This window comes from Lissotriton vulgaris, chromosome 10, assembly GCF_964263255.1.
Source record: "Lissotriton vulgaris chromosome 10, aLisVul1.2, whole genome shotgun sequence".
NCBI classification, from domain to species: Eukaryota; Metazoa; Chordata; class Amphibia; order Caudata; family Salamandridae; genus Lissotriton; species Lissotriton vulgaris.
In genome coordinates, this window is record NC_141698.1 from 884,625,632 (window position 1) to 884,646,090 (window position 20,459).

Genomic DNA, 20,459 nt, shown 5'->3' on the forward strand with positions numbered 1-20,459 from the left:
ATCACATGAGACAACAGTAAATAACATGGCTCATGCTCAAAGCTGAGTGGCGCTGCTCTGTGCAGCCTGAGAGATCAACGGAACAGAGGGGAGCTGTAACCTGGTGTCAGTCAGGCAGTAAGTGACGCTCTAAACAGATGCCGCCAGGTCCTGTATTAGTTATATTTACCACGCGCCAGGCTGTGAAACGTTTTACAGTCAGTGGAGGCTGGAGCAAAAAGAGCTGCAGGGCTCGGCTGAAACGCCCAGCCCAAGCCCAAAACAAAAATAATGTTGTTGCCGCCTATTTGAGATACCGGCACTTGTAACAGATGGAGCACGCACAATGGCTACTTAAATGCACAACTCCGTGGTGTGAGGCGCCTTGCAGGAGTCACAATCAATTAATCCATGCATCACTGCGTCTGACAAGGCAGCCTCTGTCCACGTGGGACCGACTAAGAAGGCTGAGAGGCACCAGCGCAGATCTCAGTTGCTGGCTTTTAACCAATATTACAGAATCAGACTGACTGTAAAAGGAAGCATTTACAACAATACAATCAGAATTCACACACATCTGTTAGCTTGGCCGGACTGTGCTTACATGACTTCAGCATCGCGATGGGAAGCATTAGAACCGGTAGGGACTACTGATATTTCATGAAGAAAAACACACAGAAGCTGTAAATGTTGATTATCTTAACCTCAGCAGAAGAGGGGGCTGTGCCTATCAACCCTTCAAATTTCAGATCACCTAAAAACCTTCAGCAGAGCCACCTGTTTAAAAAGTAAATGCTTACTGTAAAAAACAAAATAATAATGACTTCACTATTGTTGAATGGTGCACAACAGCGGCATAAACTTTGTGCCCTTTTTACTCTATGCCCGTGCTATAATGATAAATTAGTTGTATGCTCAGTCTGATTTGTTTAGAGTGAGGCAGGTAATATGTAGATGTCTATTGTGATATTAAATATATCGACTTTGAAACAACAGCAAGATTAGTTGGAACTGCCAGGATTTGAGACTGGGACCTACGAGTTAAACACAGATCTCTGTTGCAAGCACCTAACCTGCTGTGCTACCTCACTAGCTTCCAGGACTGCTCATCCAACAGAGAGCCAAGGCTCATATCAGCATCCAACCAATCCCAGAAATCAGGGGAGCTATAAAACAGAACCCAAAGCAAACAGAGATCAGGCCTGTGCTTATAGTTGAACATGTTTACATCACTATACATTTTCTCAAGAAATGTTGGCAAAAGCCTGGACATTTGAAGTACCCAGGTAGTGTATCAATTCTGAACCTGGTTTTTATAATCTGAGCGGCAAGAAATTCAACCACCTAACAGTAAAGCATTAAACTATATTTTCACCTCTGCGTATAGGAGAGCCAAGGGATTTTGCTTGCCCACTCTAGTTTTAAGCAATCTGTGATAATAGTTCAATTCAAAACCGTTTTTTCTTTTACCCGGATATTGTGAAACAATAAAAGAGGTGCTAGTTGTATTCGGAAGGATAGGGGAGTCACGTCAAGTTCACTGTGACACGTGGTTGCAAGGTGCTTTGTGGCAGGGTCAGCAAGCATCTCAAAAACATGTTTTCCGCTCGCTGAAGACATAAACTACTGCATGAACCCCAGACTCCCACGCCATATAAGGTAGCAGCGCAAGTGCGAGCCCTATAAATCTCAGTTATTACGTTCAAAGACCGTGAACCTAGTTTTTTACTAAATCTAAAAATTGCTTCCAGATTTTTATTAAAACCCCCTAATCCATTTCTCCATTAGCTATGTGCTTTTTGAGTCAAAAGTAACTCCTAAATAAGAAAAAGAGGGCACATGAAGCAATTTCTCTCTGCCTACAAAAGAAGTCTTTACAGTGGTTGGATGTTTGCCCAGCACCATATCTGAGATTTTGCAACCTTATTCTCAAGGCCAAAGTCACTCATAAAATGATTACAACCAGTTAAAAGACGTTGCAGCCCCACCCCGGTTCGAGACATTAAAACACAATCATCTGCACATAATAGAGCCGGTAATAACCTTTGGCCTATCTGGGGTGCATCCATATGCCCATTTGTGATAGAAATTTCTAGATCACTTATGTACAGACAAAAAATAAGCCCTGGCGGGCTCCACAGCTCGTTTTAATTGGATCAGTGAGCTGCCCACCTGATCCATATCGGACCTTCCCAGTGACTTCCCAATGCATGCCAGCTATGAAATGCACGAATGATGGTTCTATGCCCATACCCAACATCTTCTCCCAGAGCATTCCTCTCTGCACCCAGTCAAAGGCAGATGTCAGGTCCATAAACCCTAAATAAAGGGAACCTGGCTTAGCTAGAGTATATTTTCCGATGACCAGGTGCAGATTAAGGCACTATTCCACTATCCCTAGGCCTCTCCTAAATCTATATTGAATGTCAGAGAGTCTACCATTCTCTAGTACCCAGGCCTCCAATCTTTCTAAGATTACTCTGACAATGATCTTACAGGTGCAGTCAATCAAAGATATTGGCCAGTAAAAATTTGGATCAGCCATATTGCCCTTTTTACAAATGGGGACTATTGTCACAGTTCTCCAGGAGTCAGGAGGTCCTTGAGCTGCATAACAGCCTAATATGTTTGTTAATAACGGAAGCCACAGGGATGTGTTGACCAGGAACAAGTCTGCAGGTATGCCGTCAGGGTCAGAGGCCTTATTCCTCACCGTCTGACTTAAGGCTCTTTCTACCTCATCTAATGTCGGAGGTTCCATGCTTAAAGCCCCAAAATTAATATTAATGCTAAAAACAGGATCACTAATAGTTTTGTATAAATTTGAGAAATGCTGCACCCAAGTCTCAGGCATAATTGCCACGTCAATTTCCCACTGTTATTCGCAATAAAGTAGTCCTGATTAACAGTTTGCCAAAAGACTTTTGAATCTTTGGTCTGGCAGGCTCTGTGCAGTTGTTTCCAAGTTTTCTGCCTAATTTCTGACTTGCGTTTCTGTTATGCCTGCTTATAGTCAAGGCGTAACTGTTTTACCTCTATACATTTTCGGGGTTTTATTTTCAGTGTCCTAATTAGTTTGTTATGACAGTGAATACAATCAGCATTAAACCATCTTTTGGTATTCCATGAACTAGGCTTAAAGTTCTTAATTCAAATGGCATTCACAGTCTGAATTATTTCCATTAAAGATGTTACCATAACTAATGGATTTATAGTATATTCCAAGCAAGCTAGAACATGAGTCATGTTTGCTGTGATAATTTGATGTAAAACCCGATCAGGATTAATAGTGGACCAATTCCTGAGTAGCCCTTTCTTTTTTTCATAAGTTAATGGGTCTGATCTGATAGATGTGGGTAGCACATCAGTTTCAATCACCAACTCAAGAGAGATAAGGTAGGGATCACTATAATGAATTTTGTTAATGTTAAAAACCGGGAGGGGGATTTAAAATACTCAGAAAAAGTAATAAAATCAATTAATGTGCCATGGCCTCTCCCATTATATGTTGACAAGTCAGTTTCTGAAGGATCCATAAGTTCCACAGTGAGAAAGAGAGAAAATCTAGCTAATAGTTAATTAAAAATATTACCACATGGATTATCAATAAAGTGATAACAACCATCTGTGATTCCTGGTACCAAATAGCAGACCCCATGTTTGGAAAGAGAGCCTAACTTGTGGTTAAAATCACCTCCCCACATCACTATGAAATCAGTTTTTATCTCCTCAATGTGACTTAACAAAGCATGTTCCAACTCTAAAGCAATTCCAGTATTCCTAGAACTAAAATTATTGTGATACAAATTTACAGGTATCAATGTCAGATTTCGTTTAAGTGAAATATTGATAATCTGAAAATGCGGAGTTGCATTTGATCTTACCCAGCCTACCATTCATTGATGTTGAGACCAAAGTTAATAAGCCACCTTTAGCATGCCCTCCCAAGGAGACCATGGCTGGGGTAAAAATTGAATAAAATCCATTCATATGGACAACATCACATAACCATGTCTCCAGAAAGCATACAGTACTGTAGTTTTCAATAAATGTAACCCAGTCTTTCATTGCTAGTTTGTTCGACAGACCTGCGATATTCCAGAAGAGGCTATCACAGGTTGCCAAAATATTTGAACCATAGGCTCCTTTAATGAAGTGGGCAAAGGTAGAACAAAGCCTTCTTCGGGCCTACTGCCAGATAATGCCACCTCAACTTCCAGCTCTCGACACAGCAAAACATTTGCTAATGATGCATTGCCTCGAATAGAGCTTGGGGCATACAACCAGCTAAATCAAGGTTTTCAGGGGAAATAGAATCATCAGAACTACACATAAACATACACTAGCAGTGACATTTTGGGATACCGAAAATTCTCTACCAAATGGTCACCATCTGTCATGCTCACAACTGGTGGCAATGTCTTAGCCATCCTTAGTTTCTCAGTATTGGACAAAGTGTACAGAGGACTGCAAAATTCCCCGGTCAAGACCCTTCCTTCAGAAAACAGTCAATTAACATGATCTAGTGCAGAAAACTATCAAAAGTTGGAATAGCAAAGGCGGATGGCATGTTAGCAGCAATGTATTCAGGGCAAGGGCCTCTTCTTGTTTCTCGCTTATAAAAAAAACGCAAGGGAACCGCCTCAATGGGGCTTCTCCCGTTGCCAACCCAAGAAACCCTATCCATGAGCCAGTGAACCAGGGATCTGTCCCTAAAATTTACAACAAAACAATCCCCAGAGTCGGTTTTTGCCTGAGAGCCTATCCATGTCACCTGTTCAACATTATTTATATTGAAGTACAGTTCACTACTACTAGTCCAGTCTGCAGTTTTTGCCAACTGGTGGATAGTTTTATTCCTTAATTGCTTCCAGTCTTCATCTTTATCTTCTGGCAGAGGTGGCACTTTTTTCAAAACAATAACATATGGTGTGGCATCTGGTGGTAGATGTAATGTTCATTTAACGTTTTTCCGATTACCACTTAAAGGTGTATGTTGGACAACGGCAGGGTTTGGTCCTCCAGGCTCTTTCTATCATCTAATTTAGGAGGCTTGAGGATAAAATTATACTGTGTAGTTTAATCCTACTACAGAATGTCCTCTATGTCCATATTATCAAAAATGACTTAAGAGATAGCTAGGAGTATTCTTTCAGAACATGTAGCAGACCTTCACCATAATAATTTTAAGCCTCTGGTTAATATGACCAAGAGGTCATTTTGCAGGGTAGCCCTTATTAAAATAGTGATTCTTCCTATATTTTTGTTTTATTATTTAACTATTCCGTGTTCATTGTCAGTAGATTTTTAAGGACATTTCATGGTCTTTTTTCTTCTTTTTCAGGGGAAGTATGTAGTTACATACTCAACTAGGCATTTTAAAGCTACCTCAAGCAGAAATGGATCTATAGTTGCCAAGACCTTTGTTTCTGTTATTTGCCTGCTTTAGATCCACGGTAAAAAAGGGGGCGGCGATGGACGGAGCATCTGAATCAATCAAACACTCACACCCAGTCAAAAGATCTGGGTTTAATCCATCACCGTTCTTTAGCCCACTCTGCCACCCCAGTTCAGACATGGCTATATGCAAATCAGTCTGACCCTGTGCCTCATGGGAACAGTCCAGCCCGAACTGCCAAGCCATGTCTTCCCTGGACCAGAAACAAGCTTCTGAGGACCAGTTTCTGGCATTCCAGCCGTCTTCAGCCCGGCTTGCTTGAATCCAGTGGCAAAGTGAGCAAGGGACTCACGTCTGAGCATACCCTGCCACACTTATGGAGGACAAAAGTGGTATAAAAGGGGGCGGTGATGGACGGAGCTTCTGAATCAATCAAACACTCACACCCAGTCAAAAGATCTGGGTTTAATCCATCACCGTTCTTTAGCCCACTCTGCCACCCCAGTTCAGACATGGCTATATGTAAATCAGTCTGACCCTGTGCCTCATGGGAACAGTCCAGCCCGAACTGCCAAGCCATGTCTTCCCTGGACCGGAAACAAGCTTCCGAGGACCAGTTTCTGGCATTCCAGCTGTCTTCAGCCCGGCTTGCTTGAATCCAGTGGCAAAGTGAGCAAGGGACTCACGTCTGAGCATACCCTGCCACACTTATGGCAGCCAAAAGCGGTACAAAAGGGGGCGGTGATGGACGGAGCATCTGAATCAATCAAACACTCACACCCAGTCAAAAGATCTGGGTTTAATCCATCACCGTTCTTTAGCCCACTCTGCCACCCCAGTTCAGACATGGCTATATGCAAATCAGTCTGACCCTGTGCCTCATGGGAACAGTCCAGCCCGAACTGCCAAGCCATGTCTTCCCTGTACCGGAGACAAGCTTCCGAGGACCAGTTTATGGCATTCCAGCCGTCTTCAGCCCAGCTTGCTTGAAACCAGTGGCAAAGTGAGCAAGGGACTCACGTCTGAGCATACCCTGCCACACTTATGGCTTGCCAAAAGCGGTACAAAAGGGGGCGGTGATGGATTAAAGCTATAGTAAGCAAATAGTATTTGATGGTAAATAATGAATTCTAAAGGGTCTGTGGCACTGTTTTCAGTGCCACCTACATCCAGATTTACCGATTCGGTAAATGTACCGATTCGGTATTTTACCGATTCGGTATTTTACTGAATCGGTAAATTTACAGAATCTGTAAATTTACAGAATCGTTAAAATTAGGGCCCCCTACATCTCAAGAACCAAATACTGGTTGGTAACGGCCGAAATCGGCCGTTACCGACCGGTATTTGGCCACCTACATATGGCCCATGGTATTTTTTATCTCATCCTCATAGATTAAATATGATATTCTTGTCTATTTCTGATAACTGTCCTGGGTAGAAATATAGGGGAGATTAGTTGCATATGTTCCGGTTGCATGCTGCATTAAATTAATATTAGCAGTATACCTTTGCCAAAATTATTAACAAACTAAACAGTAACATTCAAACTTAACTTTAAATAACTTTATTAATGTGTTTCGACCAATCAATTTATACAAAAACAGTATTTATTTTTTGCTTTTATATAAATGTTGAATGAATTAAATATGCTAAATGATAAGGCACTATTGAATACTCAATTTCCATATCAAACAGATTTAACATGTTAGGATTAGGGTAAGCTTCTGTAGTTCTTATATTTTCAGGATTTTCTGGATGCTATAGAACATCTACCAGAGAGAATATTAAACAACAGCACTAGGAGATGAATATTATACAGAGGGCAGTTACCAGCTACCATTGCGTAATTATAATTGAAGGCAAGTATGTTATTGTAAACCAGGAACTACATAATATGACGTGATATTGAAACCACGATAAGTCAACATCAGAAACCAGCCAATCCTACATACTGGTTAAAAGCAAATATTTTGTGTAATTAATAATATAATTTAGGGGACAGCTTTATGTATTATTTTTGATTTCAAGGCTTCTATGTTCAATAAACATATTTTTCCAACTTTTCAACAAAATGATGAATATGCATATATTTTAATATATTAAATGCATTTTGAAAAAGCAGAGCCAGCATGTTGAAATATGACAGAACACTTGCAAATTTTTACCAAATAATCCTTATTTCTAATTGTTAATAGGGTTATGTGTGCTTGACGTTATACTTGTAATTTATTATAAAAACAAATTTAAAGTTTTGAGAAAGGGGTCGAATCTTTTAAAGTCATAAATTACCTTTTTTGGCCGAATGATAGAAAATAGTATAAAGATAATAATGTTGTTATTGTTAATAATTAGCAGTTCATACACATTTTAATGTCCATGACAATACATATTTACAAACAACATTTAAAATGCAGCCAAGAATCTTAATACTTCCAATTGGCTGGATATATTATCAATACTGATTGAATTCTTTAATGGTAAACTGTTATTTGTATTTTTCACTGCAGTCACCTAAGATTATTATCTGCCAAACCCAGACTGAAACGGGACTAAAAAGCATATTATTTGAAGAAGAGCAAACATAGAATCATACCAACGAAACCTACCTTTCCAGATTCCTCGAGGGCAGCTTGGTCATTTGCAGCATGGCCAGCCAGCGATTTTGTTTTAATGGTAAATGCGCCAACCATGATTGGTATACAGGTAAGAATAAGTAGAGTTAGTTGCCATCCGTTAAGAAATGCAATTATGAGGGCTGCGAGCATGTTGCAGAAGGTCGAAGTAAGTATAAACAAACGGACTCCAATAGCCTGAAAAAGGGAAGGTAGAATATTCAGTCATTTACATATGAGTTGCATTTGATTCTTTTAAGCAGCCAAGATTTTTTATAAGGCATACCCCTTTAACTTGAGATGCATCTGTAGAAAGACGTGTGATCCAAACTCCTACTGCATTCCTATAATCATCAAACCATCCAATTTCCTGAAAAAGAAAAAAAATAATAATTTCAGGATAGTTTTATAGGCAATAGGAGTACTTCCGGTATTACAAACAACATTATTGCTCAAAGCTAGTGGAGGGATTTTGTTTCCACTCATTGGGCGTTATTACAGTACTATTGCAAAACGTATTCTAAAGTGCTATTCACAAACTGTACTTTTGCAGTAATTTACACTTTTGAGTAAGTTTACTATTTTTCTGTGCTCACAATCTGCACTTTTGTAGTAACTTACACTTTTGTAGTAAGTCACTACTGCCATTATTTTCTATGGAAGGGTGTTGCAGTACCAGTGGTTGGCAATGTGTAGGGCTGGACTTCCTACAAATCAGTATGATACCTCAAAAGTGTGAGTTACTACATACGTTCAGTTTGTGAATATAGAAATGTATAAACTTACTCAAAAGTGTCATTTACCTTTGTGAATCAGAACCTTTATGTAAGATTATATTGTCTATTTAGTACACCAAAGTACCTCTTTGCTCTGAGGATGGAACAACATTCTAGACTGTACCATTTCACACCAAGTAGCTTACGTTTTGTAACTCTAAATTTGAATATGCCTTTTCATGTACTGTACGTGATTTCACCTGTTTGTTAAATGCATTTTCACAAATGGTTACATTTTTTTGTCCTTACTAAGTTCAATGAACTACATAAGGTGAGTATCTATTACTCACGTGGCAGAGGGAATGCTTACACAGGTACAGATATGTCACTCAATCAGCTGCAGCCACTGCAAGTAAGAGCAGTGGGGCCAGTTGGGGTGTGGGGATTTTGATAGAAGACCGCGAGGGAAAATTAAATAAATGATACATTTTTCCTTGTGGTCATCTCTCATACCCCCCTCCCTCCATTCGGCACCACTGCCCCACGGCTCTTACCTGCAACGGCCGCGGCTGCACTCACTTACATTTGGAGTTATGAAGACCAGGGGCTGGGGCACTGTGATGCAAATATAGGCCTGACCAGACATTGCATTATACTGGAGATTTGGGTATCACTTCATGCAACTGAAGAGGCAGCAACGTGATCTGCTTTTCAGCAGTTACAGAGCAACCTTCTGGATGTAGTTGGGATTTAGATGTGGTGCATCCTAAATAAGGGATGTTGTCTTAGGTGTGTGACATCCACATTTACATACTTACCTGCTTCTAATGTTTATTGTCCAAACCTTGTATTTATAAGGATGGAAAGAGACACGTTTTAATGCTTTTTGAAATTGGGTTTGTTTGCTAATACTTCTTTTTCAAGCAGGCAATGAGGTCCCGGATTTGACTGTATTGAGGGAAAAGAAAGTTCTTCCCGATCTACTCTTTTTAAATATCATAAAATCCTGCATATTCTTAAGTGCAGACATTTGAGTTACCTACACAATCAGCTTGAAAAATTAGTTTATATACTCTCAAAGACTGTGCGTGGCTTACCCATGAATCTATATAATGCAAAGAGAGTGGCACCTGATAACTGGATGCAAATATGTTGCAGGAGTCTTAAGTAAATGCAAATTGTCACCTACTATTGTTCTATTCAAATCCCTCCCACCCCCTTCTATTTCAGGTCGAGACAATTATGGTTTTTTACCATCTATCTTGGAGCCAACAGTGTTTCAATCACATTGATCAAGAGAAGGACATCTTCAAATATTGTATATCTGGAGCTAAGAGTTAATCAGTAATAGAAGTCTAGGTTGAAATTTTTTATAAGGATGTGTTTGACACACATGCTGCTGTAAAGTTTGTGTTGCAATTTGCCTTTTTCGAGAAGGCATTGAATATCTCTCATGTACCTGAAATTTTACTCATAGGAGATTTCAATGCCAAAATAGAGGATATGGGATGGAATCCAGATGGAGCTACACATTTTTAAGTCTCTGGAATTAGATGCTCCAAGCTGTAAGATAGATACCCTAGGAAGGGGTCTGCTTTATTTATTTGCAATGTTTAATAAATAGTTTAGTTAATATTTTTATGTTGCATTCTTCACACCTAGTTGGACCAAATAGCATTACTGATTATGTTCTTGTTACAGAATATTTTTTTACAGTAATTGAATGATTTAAACAATTATGAAGGAGCTGATCATAATCCCTTATCTGTGTCTCTCAATCACACACTCAAATCACGTCACACAGTTCTTGCTCTATCCAGAAGATAACCTATCACCCATAAAGGAGTAAGATTGAAGTGAGAAATAACGCTCTTGCTATCTCTAAAATGGTTAACTTGATATCAGTTAACAAATATATTTGTGAATCTCAGTTCTGAAATTTTTCAGATTTTCCCATGTTTCTTTTAGAACATCGGTTAACTTGGCCTTACAGGCTTATGCAATCAATCATTCAATCAATCAGAACATTTGTAAAGTGCACTACTTACACGTGAGGGTCTCAAGGTGCTGGGGTAGGGGGCGGATGTGCTTCTACTGCTCGAATAGCCAGGTCTTGAGGAGTTTTCTGAAGTTTAGCAGGTCCTGGGTCTGCCGTAGGAGCATGGGGAGGGTGTTCCAGGTAATGGCGGCGAGGTGGGAGAACGATCTGCTGCCAGAGGTCACTCGTAAGATGCAGGGGACTGTGGCAAGGTCAGCGGAACGGAGCTGGCGATTGGGGGTGTAGAAGCTGAGTCGTCTTTTGAGGTATGTTGGAAAGGTGTTGTGGAGTGCCTTGTGTGCGTGGGTGAGGAGCTTGAAGGTGATCCTCTTGTTGAACTGGAGTCAGTGCAGTAGAGGGCATTTCCGTAGTCCATCCTTCTGCTGATGAGGGCCTGGGTGACCGTTCTTCTTGTTTTGGTGGGGATCCACCCGTAGATCTTGCGGAGCATGCGGATGGTGTTGAAGTAGGAGGATGAGACGGCTTTGACCTGCTTTGTCATGGAAAGAGTGGAGTCGAGGATGAACCCTAGGTTGCGTGTGTGGTCAGTGGGTGTTGGAGCTGTTCCCAATGTGGTCTGCCACCAGGAGTCATCCCAGGCCAAGGGGGTGGAGCCGAGGATGAGGACTTACGTCTTGTCCAAGTTTAGCTTCAGTCGGCTGTTCTTCATCCACTCGTCAACGTCTTTCATTCCTTCATGGAGGTTGCTTTTGGCGGTGAGGGGGTTCTTGGTGAGGGAGAGGATCAGCTGGGTGTCGTCAGCATATAGGATGATGTTGAGGTCATGCATTCAGGCAACGTGGGTGAGCGGTGCCATGTAGATGTGTAACAACGTTGGACTGAGGGATGAGCCCTGGGGTACGCCGCAGATGATCTCGGTGGCTTCGAAGCGGAAAGGGGGAGGTGGATGCTCTGGGTTCTGCCAGAGAGGAAGGAGGTGGTCCAGTCCAGAGCCTTGTCTTGGATCCCAACGTTGTAGTGGCATGTGCCTAGGGTGCGGTGGCAGACGGTGTTGAAGGCGGCTGACATGTCCAGGAGGATGAGGGCTATGGTTTCTCCGTTGACCAGCAGGGCCCTTATGTCATCGGTGGCGGCAATGAGGGCAGTTTCGGTGCTGTGGTTGCTGTGGAACCCAGACTGGGATAGGTCCAGGTTTTTGTTTTCCTCTAGGTAGCAGGCCAGTTGTCTGTTGATGGTCTTCTCGATGACCTTTGCTGGGAACGGGAGCAGGGAGATGGGACAGAAGTTCTTGAGGTCAGCCTTGGGTTTTTTGAGTAGGGCGTTGATCTTGGCGTGCTTCCAGCTCACCGGGAAGGTTGCTGTCTCGAAGGAGATGTTGATGGCTTTCCGGAGAAGGGGTGCGATGGTGGTGCTGGCTTTGTTGAAGATGAGGTGTAGGCATGGGTCTGAACGGGATCTGGAGTGTATGTTGTTCATGATTTTAATGGTGTTGTCGTCGTTTATGTTGGTCCAGGAGAGCAGGGGGTCCGTGCGGATGGTGGCCGTGGGGGCGGAGGTCTCAGTGAGTGTCGGGGTGGTCGTGATATTGAAGCTGTTGTGGATGTCTGCGAGATTGCGATAGGCTGCATGCAAATGATAGTAGAAAATGGCTACAAGAATTTGAGCAGAAACTCAGAGAAATGAACATGCAGAAACAAAAAGTGCATGTGGTGCATAAACATAAGAAATTTTCCACTCTCCTGTGGAGTACCGTGAAAGTGAAAATCCTCTATTGGAAGATATATTAACAAGGCAAAGACTTCCTCCTTACCATGCTGGACAAAGGGAGGGCAGGGTCTGTGATTCAAATGAATTCTCCACTCAATACTCCCCTTAAGGGTTTCAAAACCTCAGGGACTGCTATTCTAGGAACATTACTTTCCACTACCTCCGCCCGAGCACTCTACATCCAGGTTCTGCTGAAGCTTGTACCTCCCAAAGAGTCCCTGAGTGATTTGCCTAGTGTTTCCCCTGCCCCTATTTAAACCTCACCCCAAACCCAAGCTCAAACTTCCCCTGAACTCAAGCTCAAACCTCCCTTCGAACTCAAGCTCAAGCCTCAACCTGAAACCATGCTCCTGAACACCCCCTTTCTCCTTCCTCTCCTATAGATGTGTAATGTTCTCTCCTAGAATAATCAGGATCACACAAGAGGCAGTTTTAAGATGAGTTAATTTACTTAGCCTCCATATACATCTTCCACTAACAAGAAGCCTGGGCAAACTGTTGTTGTACTGAATCTGGTCATATGAGGGTTCCATATTCCAGATTTTACCCAGCTAGTCGGAACAGAATGTAACACATTCCACCCCATTAACATTATATATTTTACAAAGAATATTTACAATTTTCTTCAACATGTTTCAACTATTACCTAGCCCAAAACAATCTATTATTTGTACATATTTATACCTTTCCACATGTTTAAATGTACACCCACACGTCTAATTTAAAGGGTGCTAATCACCTGGTAGTCTAGAAATACTATTCCATATATTAGTCCTTGTACCACACAGGTGTATGTCTACATCTCACTCCATCCTCCTTCCTTCCCTGCACTTTGACATTTCTACCATAATTGCCGATTTCCCTCCGCCACTTGGTATCCTCTTACACACAACTTGATTTCTCATCAACATCTGCGCCATAACCATCGAGAAACTTTCATAGCTGTGCACATGTTCCAAGCATTACCCTCAGATAATTCTACAGCTTGTTTACCTACCCTAACTATCCGCATAAGCACTGAATACTTCGATTTACCAGGCTTCACCATCCTTCCTTTCCTTACTCGCACCCAATCATTCTCTCCCAAAGGTTGCCACTGTTCAATTATCATGGTGATCCATTTTATACTGTTTACCATCAGTTGAACTTCTTAGTTTTGCTTTGTCCAATAACTCCACCATCCACATCTGATTCAAATTGCACTCACCTTTTCGTCCTCTAATTTGTTTGAACGTGGACATGTTCCCTTCACTCCTAGATGTGTTCCTATAAATCCATAATAATCCTCAATTGTTTGCTGACAAGTCTTACCATTGACTATGGCAAGTTGTAACCCTTCCTTTAACAGTCTAATCCACCTTTTCCACAATCCCATTTCTATAGGGATAATAAACGGATATGTGCTTATGCTCAATTCCATGACTTTCAAGAAATACCCTCATTTCATTAGAAGTTAATTGCACACCATTATCCATGACCAAAGATCTTAGAAACCATCCTCTATCAAAAATACCCTTAAAACATGGATTTACTATCCGTGAGGTAATCTGTGGGACAAATTTGACTTCTGGTCATTGAAACAGTTTATCAATCAAGACTTAGGCTTACCAACACATATGGGCCATGCAACATCTAGAGACTTTCTCTACCATACTGTAGATGGTCTTGATACTGGCATTTTTCATATTTCATAGGTTTATGAGATGTATTGCTGATGGCACATTCAACACATGATCTAATACTTCTTTCCACAAATCTATCAATCGCTGACCACCAGAGTTGATCCTCATGAGCCATATCCAGTACCATATGTCTAAGAGGTTCTGGCACTACCCACTGCTCTCCATGCGTTAAAATATTATCCAGTTCAGACAATTCATGTGCCACATACAAGAAAGGCAATAGTCATTCTTCCAAATGTCTTTTTCATGGCCAATATGACTTAAGATACCCTAACAACTTTTGAAAATCAACATCACTTTCACACGCAGATTTCCACCTACTCTCTTTAATACATGCCTTTGACACTTCACAAATCAAAAACACTTTTTCCATCTCATGGTCCTCAACCTCAACTTCATCATCAATCACAGGAAGTGTGGATAAACAGTCCGCCACAATATATTCACCCCAGGAATGTACTTGACTTTAAAGTGAAAGTCTTGCAGTTTATATTGCTAGCTGGCAATTCTGGGTGTTGCTTTACCACAATCCTTTGTCGTAAACAAATCTGCCAATGGACGCTAGGATGATCTTACTCTGAACTTTCGAAAATATTCAATTCCCCACCAACATGCTGCTACAGTTTCTTTTTCCAAAGTCAAGTATTTATGTTCTGCACCCCTTAGTGGCCTTGATGCAAAAGCGATTGTAACTAACTTTCCTTTATGATTTTACATTAAGACTGCCCCAATGCCAATATTGCTGGTATCTGAGACTATGACTAAATCACACCTGGTGTCAAACGTTGTCAATGCAGGGGCCAAAGCTGTTCCTAATTTAAGGAGTTTAACTCAACCGCACAATTCTCATCCCACACAAATGATTGATTTTTTTTCATCAAAGTCCTCATATGAACAGTTTTATCTGACAACAAAGGAATACATTTGGCATAGTATTCTGCCAGCCCCAGAAATGATCTAAACTGGTCCTCATTTAGAGGTTCAGGTGCCTCATCTGTCGCTTTAACATGATTGTGTTTTGGTGCAATTCCATCTTTATTAACACAATGTGCCAAAAAATCTACCGATTCCACCACAAATTTATATTTCTTATTGGTTAGAGTCAAGCCATTGTCCTGTAAAATATTCAATACGTTATATAGAGTTTCTGTATGTTCTTGTGCATTGTTGCCAAAAACCCTAAATATTATCTTGAAAATACAGGACATTATTCAACCCATTTATTATGAATACTTCTTTGAAATACAGAAGATGCAGAGATGAACACTAATGGCATTCTCTTATACCTATAAGCTCCTTCAGAGGTTATGAATGGTGTATATTGTTTGCTATCATCATGTAGTACTATTTGATGGTATGTACTTGATAGATCTAATGTTGAAAATACCATTGCCCCTTTTAACATAGCAAACATTTCTCCTATGGTATGTAGAGGATGTCGATCCACCCTCACACAATCGTTGAAGTCTCTTAAGTCAACACATCACCTGAATTTTCTATTTGGTTTGTCTACCACGATCACGGGTGACAACCACTCGGAGGATTCAATCTCAGCTTTCACATCCTGGGTACATACTTTTTTCAATTCTCCCCTCAACGCATCTCTCATGGCCGATGGTATGTTTCTGACCTTGTGCGCTTAAGGTACAGCATAATGTTTTAAAATGATTTTATGTACAATGTTTTTCAAAAGTCCTAATTGTGAGCAGAAAATACCCTCTCCCAATCAGCTGCTATATTGTCTCTAACCTGCAACACCAAGAAACAATACCCTAGTAGTTTCTCCAGATGATTAGGATTCAAAGTGATCAATAGATCTCTTTGTTGAGGCCAACCCAGCGAAGAAGATCCTTCTTGGCCACTGACACTTTTGTCTCTATGGTTTTGCCTTTAAAACAAGAATCAGAAGAAAAAAGCCCCAAAATCCTACTAATTTAATATCCGGTGGTGACCATTTCACATCAGGAAATTCTTTCATCCATTTGTCACCAATCACGGTATGTCCTGCGCCAAAATCTACCATTACTTTTTTTTCATTACCTAGAAAAAAGGGGCATCTTTAACAATCCCATTAACCTCATTCACACCTAAAACAAATTCTTCTTCTGTTTCCTCCATTGGTTCACAGCCAATGTCCTTTATTTAATTAATTCTGTGCTTATTCCCCTTCATATCTCATTCATTAAATTATTTTTCTATTTTTATTAATCCTAGCAAAATGTCCTTTGGTTTTACAATATATACAAAGTTGCTTGCCCTAAAGCTGGACACTTGCTGTCATTGGCTAAAGGACGAGTTAGGCCACATTTGAAACATACATATTCCTTTTTGTCCAGATTTTGATTGGTTTGTATTTTAACTTTGGGTTTGCTACTTATTTTCTCATCATAACAGTTTTTTTAACCATATGGATTTCATCTGAGTGTTTTTCCGATGACTCTTTCATACCCAGTTTCTTCTCCTTAACCCGATGGGCAATATCTATAGCTTTCCTGAAAGTTAAATCATCTGCCAATAACAGTTTCTCCTGTAATTTAAGGTCTGCAATTTTATGCACGATTTGGTCCTGAAGAAATATGGTAATGAAAAGACTCATACTTATATTTAGTGGCTAATGTTCTTAAATCATTTACAAAAACATCAATGGACTCATTGAGCAATTTCCCTATACTCAAAAACTTGATTCAATGTAAGCAACTTCATTTACTTTCTTGACTTACAACTTTAGTGGTTTAATTGCCATCTCATATACATTCATATTGCGTTCTTCCCCCTGTTCTTCTACAATCGTGGGTAAATGACTAAGAATACTTCTGTCCTCTGCCCTTAAACAATATTTTGGAATGACTAATTTATGTTTATCAATATAATCATCCCCTCCAATTGCTTCTATATAAATTTTTAACCCTTCTGTCCATTGTCTCCATTCCAAAGTAGGTTCATTAAGTGTAGATAAAAATTGAGTTGGTGCATTAACTTCATCCATTGTCTTTGTTGTACACCAAGATTTGCTGAGAGCAGTGTGCAATGTTTTATGTGAAACCTGGCTGTTTAAAATTATATGTTATGTACCCAAACATAAGTGTGTATCACCATAGGTAATTATAAGATTCCAGATCTTTTATTTAACTTTCAATGTTCATAGGTGTGCAAATCACTGATTTAAATTTCGTGAGATCCACAATGGTGAGTGAATGACCAAAATTGCTGACAATACTGATGAGCCGCTCAATACTTTATTTTCGGTAATCGTTTCTATTATGTGAAATTAACTACAGCTTTAAGTGGTGTATAGCTCACCGAATTTGCGAAAAGCTAACCACTGGTGGTCCCTGCCATGGTGCATGTATTCAGCACCCAAATTCTTTATTGCGGTGTGTGGATCACCCGAGATGCCAATATCGTAGATGGCTGCTGGACTGGGCCATGTAGACAGCTCCCTTCAAATCAAGCATTCTAGTGTTTGACGAGCACACACGCATGTGCTGCTCAATGCTTGAACGACGACGGCAAATCATATGTTCTGGCTCATACTGAGCATCACGAGTGTCTCTCAAACTGGCATTAAATAATATTAATTATAAGAACTTCTGAAATTTCCATGCACCTCACTGGAACCGCTGGAACCTCCGCCAGTGCTCCTGTATGAAAAGTGGTGTGTATGACATTGCAGCAGTCTCTTTGAATGTTCAGTATTATCATGATCTGCACTATCGCAGGGTTTAAGGCTTTTCCGTTAGTTCTCCACTAATCACCAGTGTAAAACCCTCTCGTCAAATAAGCAGGATTACACAAGAGATGGTTTTTGAAGGGAGTTTACTTACTCAAATCCAGATACGTCTTCCACTAATGAAAATCCTGGGATCCGGTCATATGAAGGTTTGGTATTCCAAATTCCATCCAACCAGTCCGACAAGAATCCTGTCCTTCTCCTATTCCTCAAACATCTGTATTTACCCCATTGCTACAAATAAAGGATTCCTTGCCTCGTAGAGACTCCTTTCCCTCTCTTTGAATGGATGTTCAGACAGAAGGTGGTCTATCATCTATAGTGCTTAGTAGCAACATTTTAAAGAAAACAGAGGGTTTTGCATGGTCTTGCACAGAACTGGGCTGGGAAAAGCTCTGTAGTACTTAAAGAGGCTCGCGAAGAGAAAAAACACATACAAAATGTTATCATTGTAGAATTGGCTATATCAGTTTATGAGAAATAGCTTGACTATAATAATAGAAAGACAACAATAGTGAATCACCCCCTATCCCACTTCCAACAGTCTATTATGCCATTGATAAAAAGAAATGGAGGATTATTCCAAGCTGCGGTCGGTAATGGGTGTACCTGCAGGGTGGTGACTTGGGGAGGGGGACGGCCAGGGTGGGGGGGAATAATCAATGGATTACGGAGCTTTACAGGTAAGTAAACATTTAAATAAATAAAACAAATCTCGTTGTGTGCACTGCATCCAATGCAGTGCGCACAACAAAATGTGTTTTATTTATTTAAATGTTTACTTATCTGTAAAGCTCCGTAATCCATAGATTACTACCCCCCACCCTGCCCCTCCCCACGTCACTGCCCTGCAGGTACACCCATTTCCGGGTGTGGCTGATTATTCCTTGTCCAAACCCGGGAGCTCCAAGCTCATGCCGTTTTCCTAGAATGGTTTGATTTGTTGTTCCCTTTCACCCTTACCTTTCAAGCCACAATGAGAAAAGTTCCTACGTTTTACATTGCCCACCCTACCTATCATGTTTATGTCTATGGAGCCGCATGGAATTGCAGACATTTGCCAAGTTCCCGAGCAATGTTATGCACAGACTGTTAAAATGATACAAATACTACAACTACCTCTTTGATTTAGATCAAATCTTTTCTTGTATCTTACCCCTATATGGCAACAATGACACCAGCAGTTTAGTGTAGACCCACCTATTCAGAGAGAAGCTCTTGAAAATGCTCTTGTTGCTAACTATCATGAGGCAAATACTGGTTTATTACATGTAAATATAGTTGCATTGCCTGATAACATTATAAAAAGAATGCAACAGATTATGTCTCACAAACAAGTAAACTGGGATAAATTGACTCTTGTACACAAGAAGAAGTTGAGTCAGTTGAGAAATATTTGTCACTGACAGAAAATACAGTCGCTTCCTACAGTGGAAAGGATCTTGCTTATGCAGAAGGGGAAAATAACTTTTATTTACATCATATTGCTGGTTTGTTACCTCATCGTAAAAGTAATAATCAAACTTTTGAATCACCCGGCCGGACAAACTTCTGCCCAAATATTGACAATGGCAAGATACTATGCCAATAGGCATCTTAAGGATCAGGCAATAAAAGATAAAATGATGAAGAGGTGTGGTAAAGCGGCCAGGGCAATTGATTCCGGAACCCGAGGGGCTCCAGGTTCGATCTCCGGTGCCGGTGGCAGATCAGCCCAGCACCATGGTACTCTGGGCAATACCCCGCTTAATCGTCCAGACGGCCTCCAGCACCTTGACACCTTCGGGTAATTCTTCACGCTTTACAACTACTCAACATTTTACATAAAGAATTTGAAAACCAAAAACGTTGATGCAGGACGCAGACTCCAGAACTTTCCACCACAGAAATTTGAGGACAATGTGTTTTTTTTATAATCTTTTAGGTTTGCAAGGGAATCTGGGGTAACAGAACCTGGTGTGAGGCAGTCAAGTCACCACATCCTGAATTTCCCTGGGTCTCTAGTTTTTAAAAATGTATAGGTTTGCTAGGTTTCCCTAGGTACCGGCAGAACTAAGTTTAAAAAACTATCGCTAGGAACTGATCAAAAAAAGGGTCAGTTTTCCCTGTGAAATTGTGGTGTGTCCACGTTGTGTGAGAAAAATGTGCATTGTTTGACAATCTTTTAGGTTTACAAGGGATTCTGGGTAGCATAACCTGGTGTGAAGAAGACAAGTCACCCCATCCTGAATTTCACTGGGTCTCTAGTTTTTAAAAATGTATGTTTGCTAGGTTTCCCTAGGTGCCGGCAGAGAAAAGGTTAAAATACTACAGCTAGGAACAGTGCCAAAAAAGGGTTATTTTTTGCTAGGTTTCCCTAGGTGCCGGCAGAGCTAAGTTAAAAAAACTACAGCTAGGCACTTTGCCAAAAAAGGGTCATTTTTTACTGTGAAATCGTGGTGTGTCCATGTTGCATTTTGCGCAGTTTCCTGTTGCAGGCACTAGGCCTACCCACACAAGTGGGGTATCATTTTTCTCTGCAGACTTTGGGGAATGCGGGGAAGGTGGAAATTTGCGATTCCACACTGATTTCA

At 40.7% G+C, this 20,459-nt stretch overlaps 1 protein-coding gene across 1 annotated transcript in view; it reads right to left on the reverse strand.

The window, feature by feature from the left end:
- LOC147688945 (ATP-dependent translocase ABCB1-like) overlaps window positions 1-20,459 on the reverse strand; it is a 1,419,218-nt gene that overhangs the window by 300,012 nt on the left and 1,098,747 nt on the right. The window contains exons 20-21 of the mRNA XM_086941842.1: window positions 8,279-8,362; window positions 7,987-8,190 (exon numbers count right to left, since the gene is read on the reverse strand). Coding sequence (XP_086797968.1) covers window positions 7,987-8,190; window positions 8,279-8,362 — 288 coding nt within the window. The remainder of the gene's footprint in view (window positions 1-7,986; window positions 8,191-8,278; window positions 8,363-20,459) is intronic.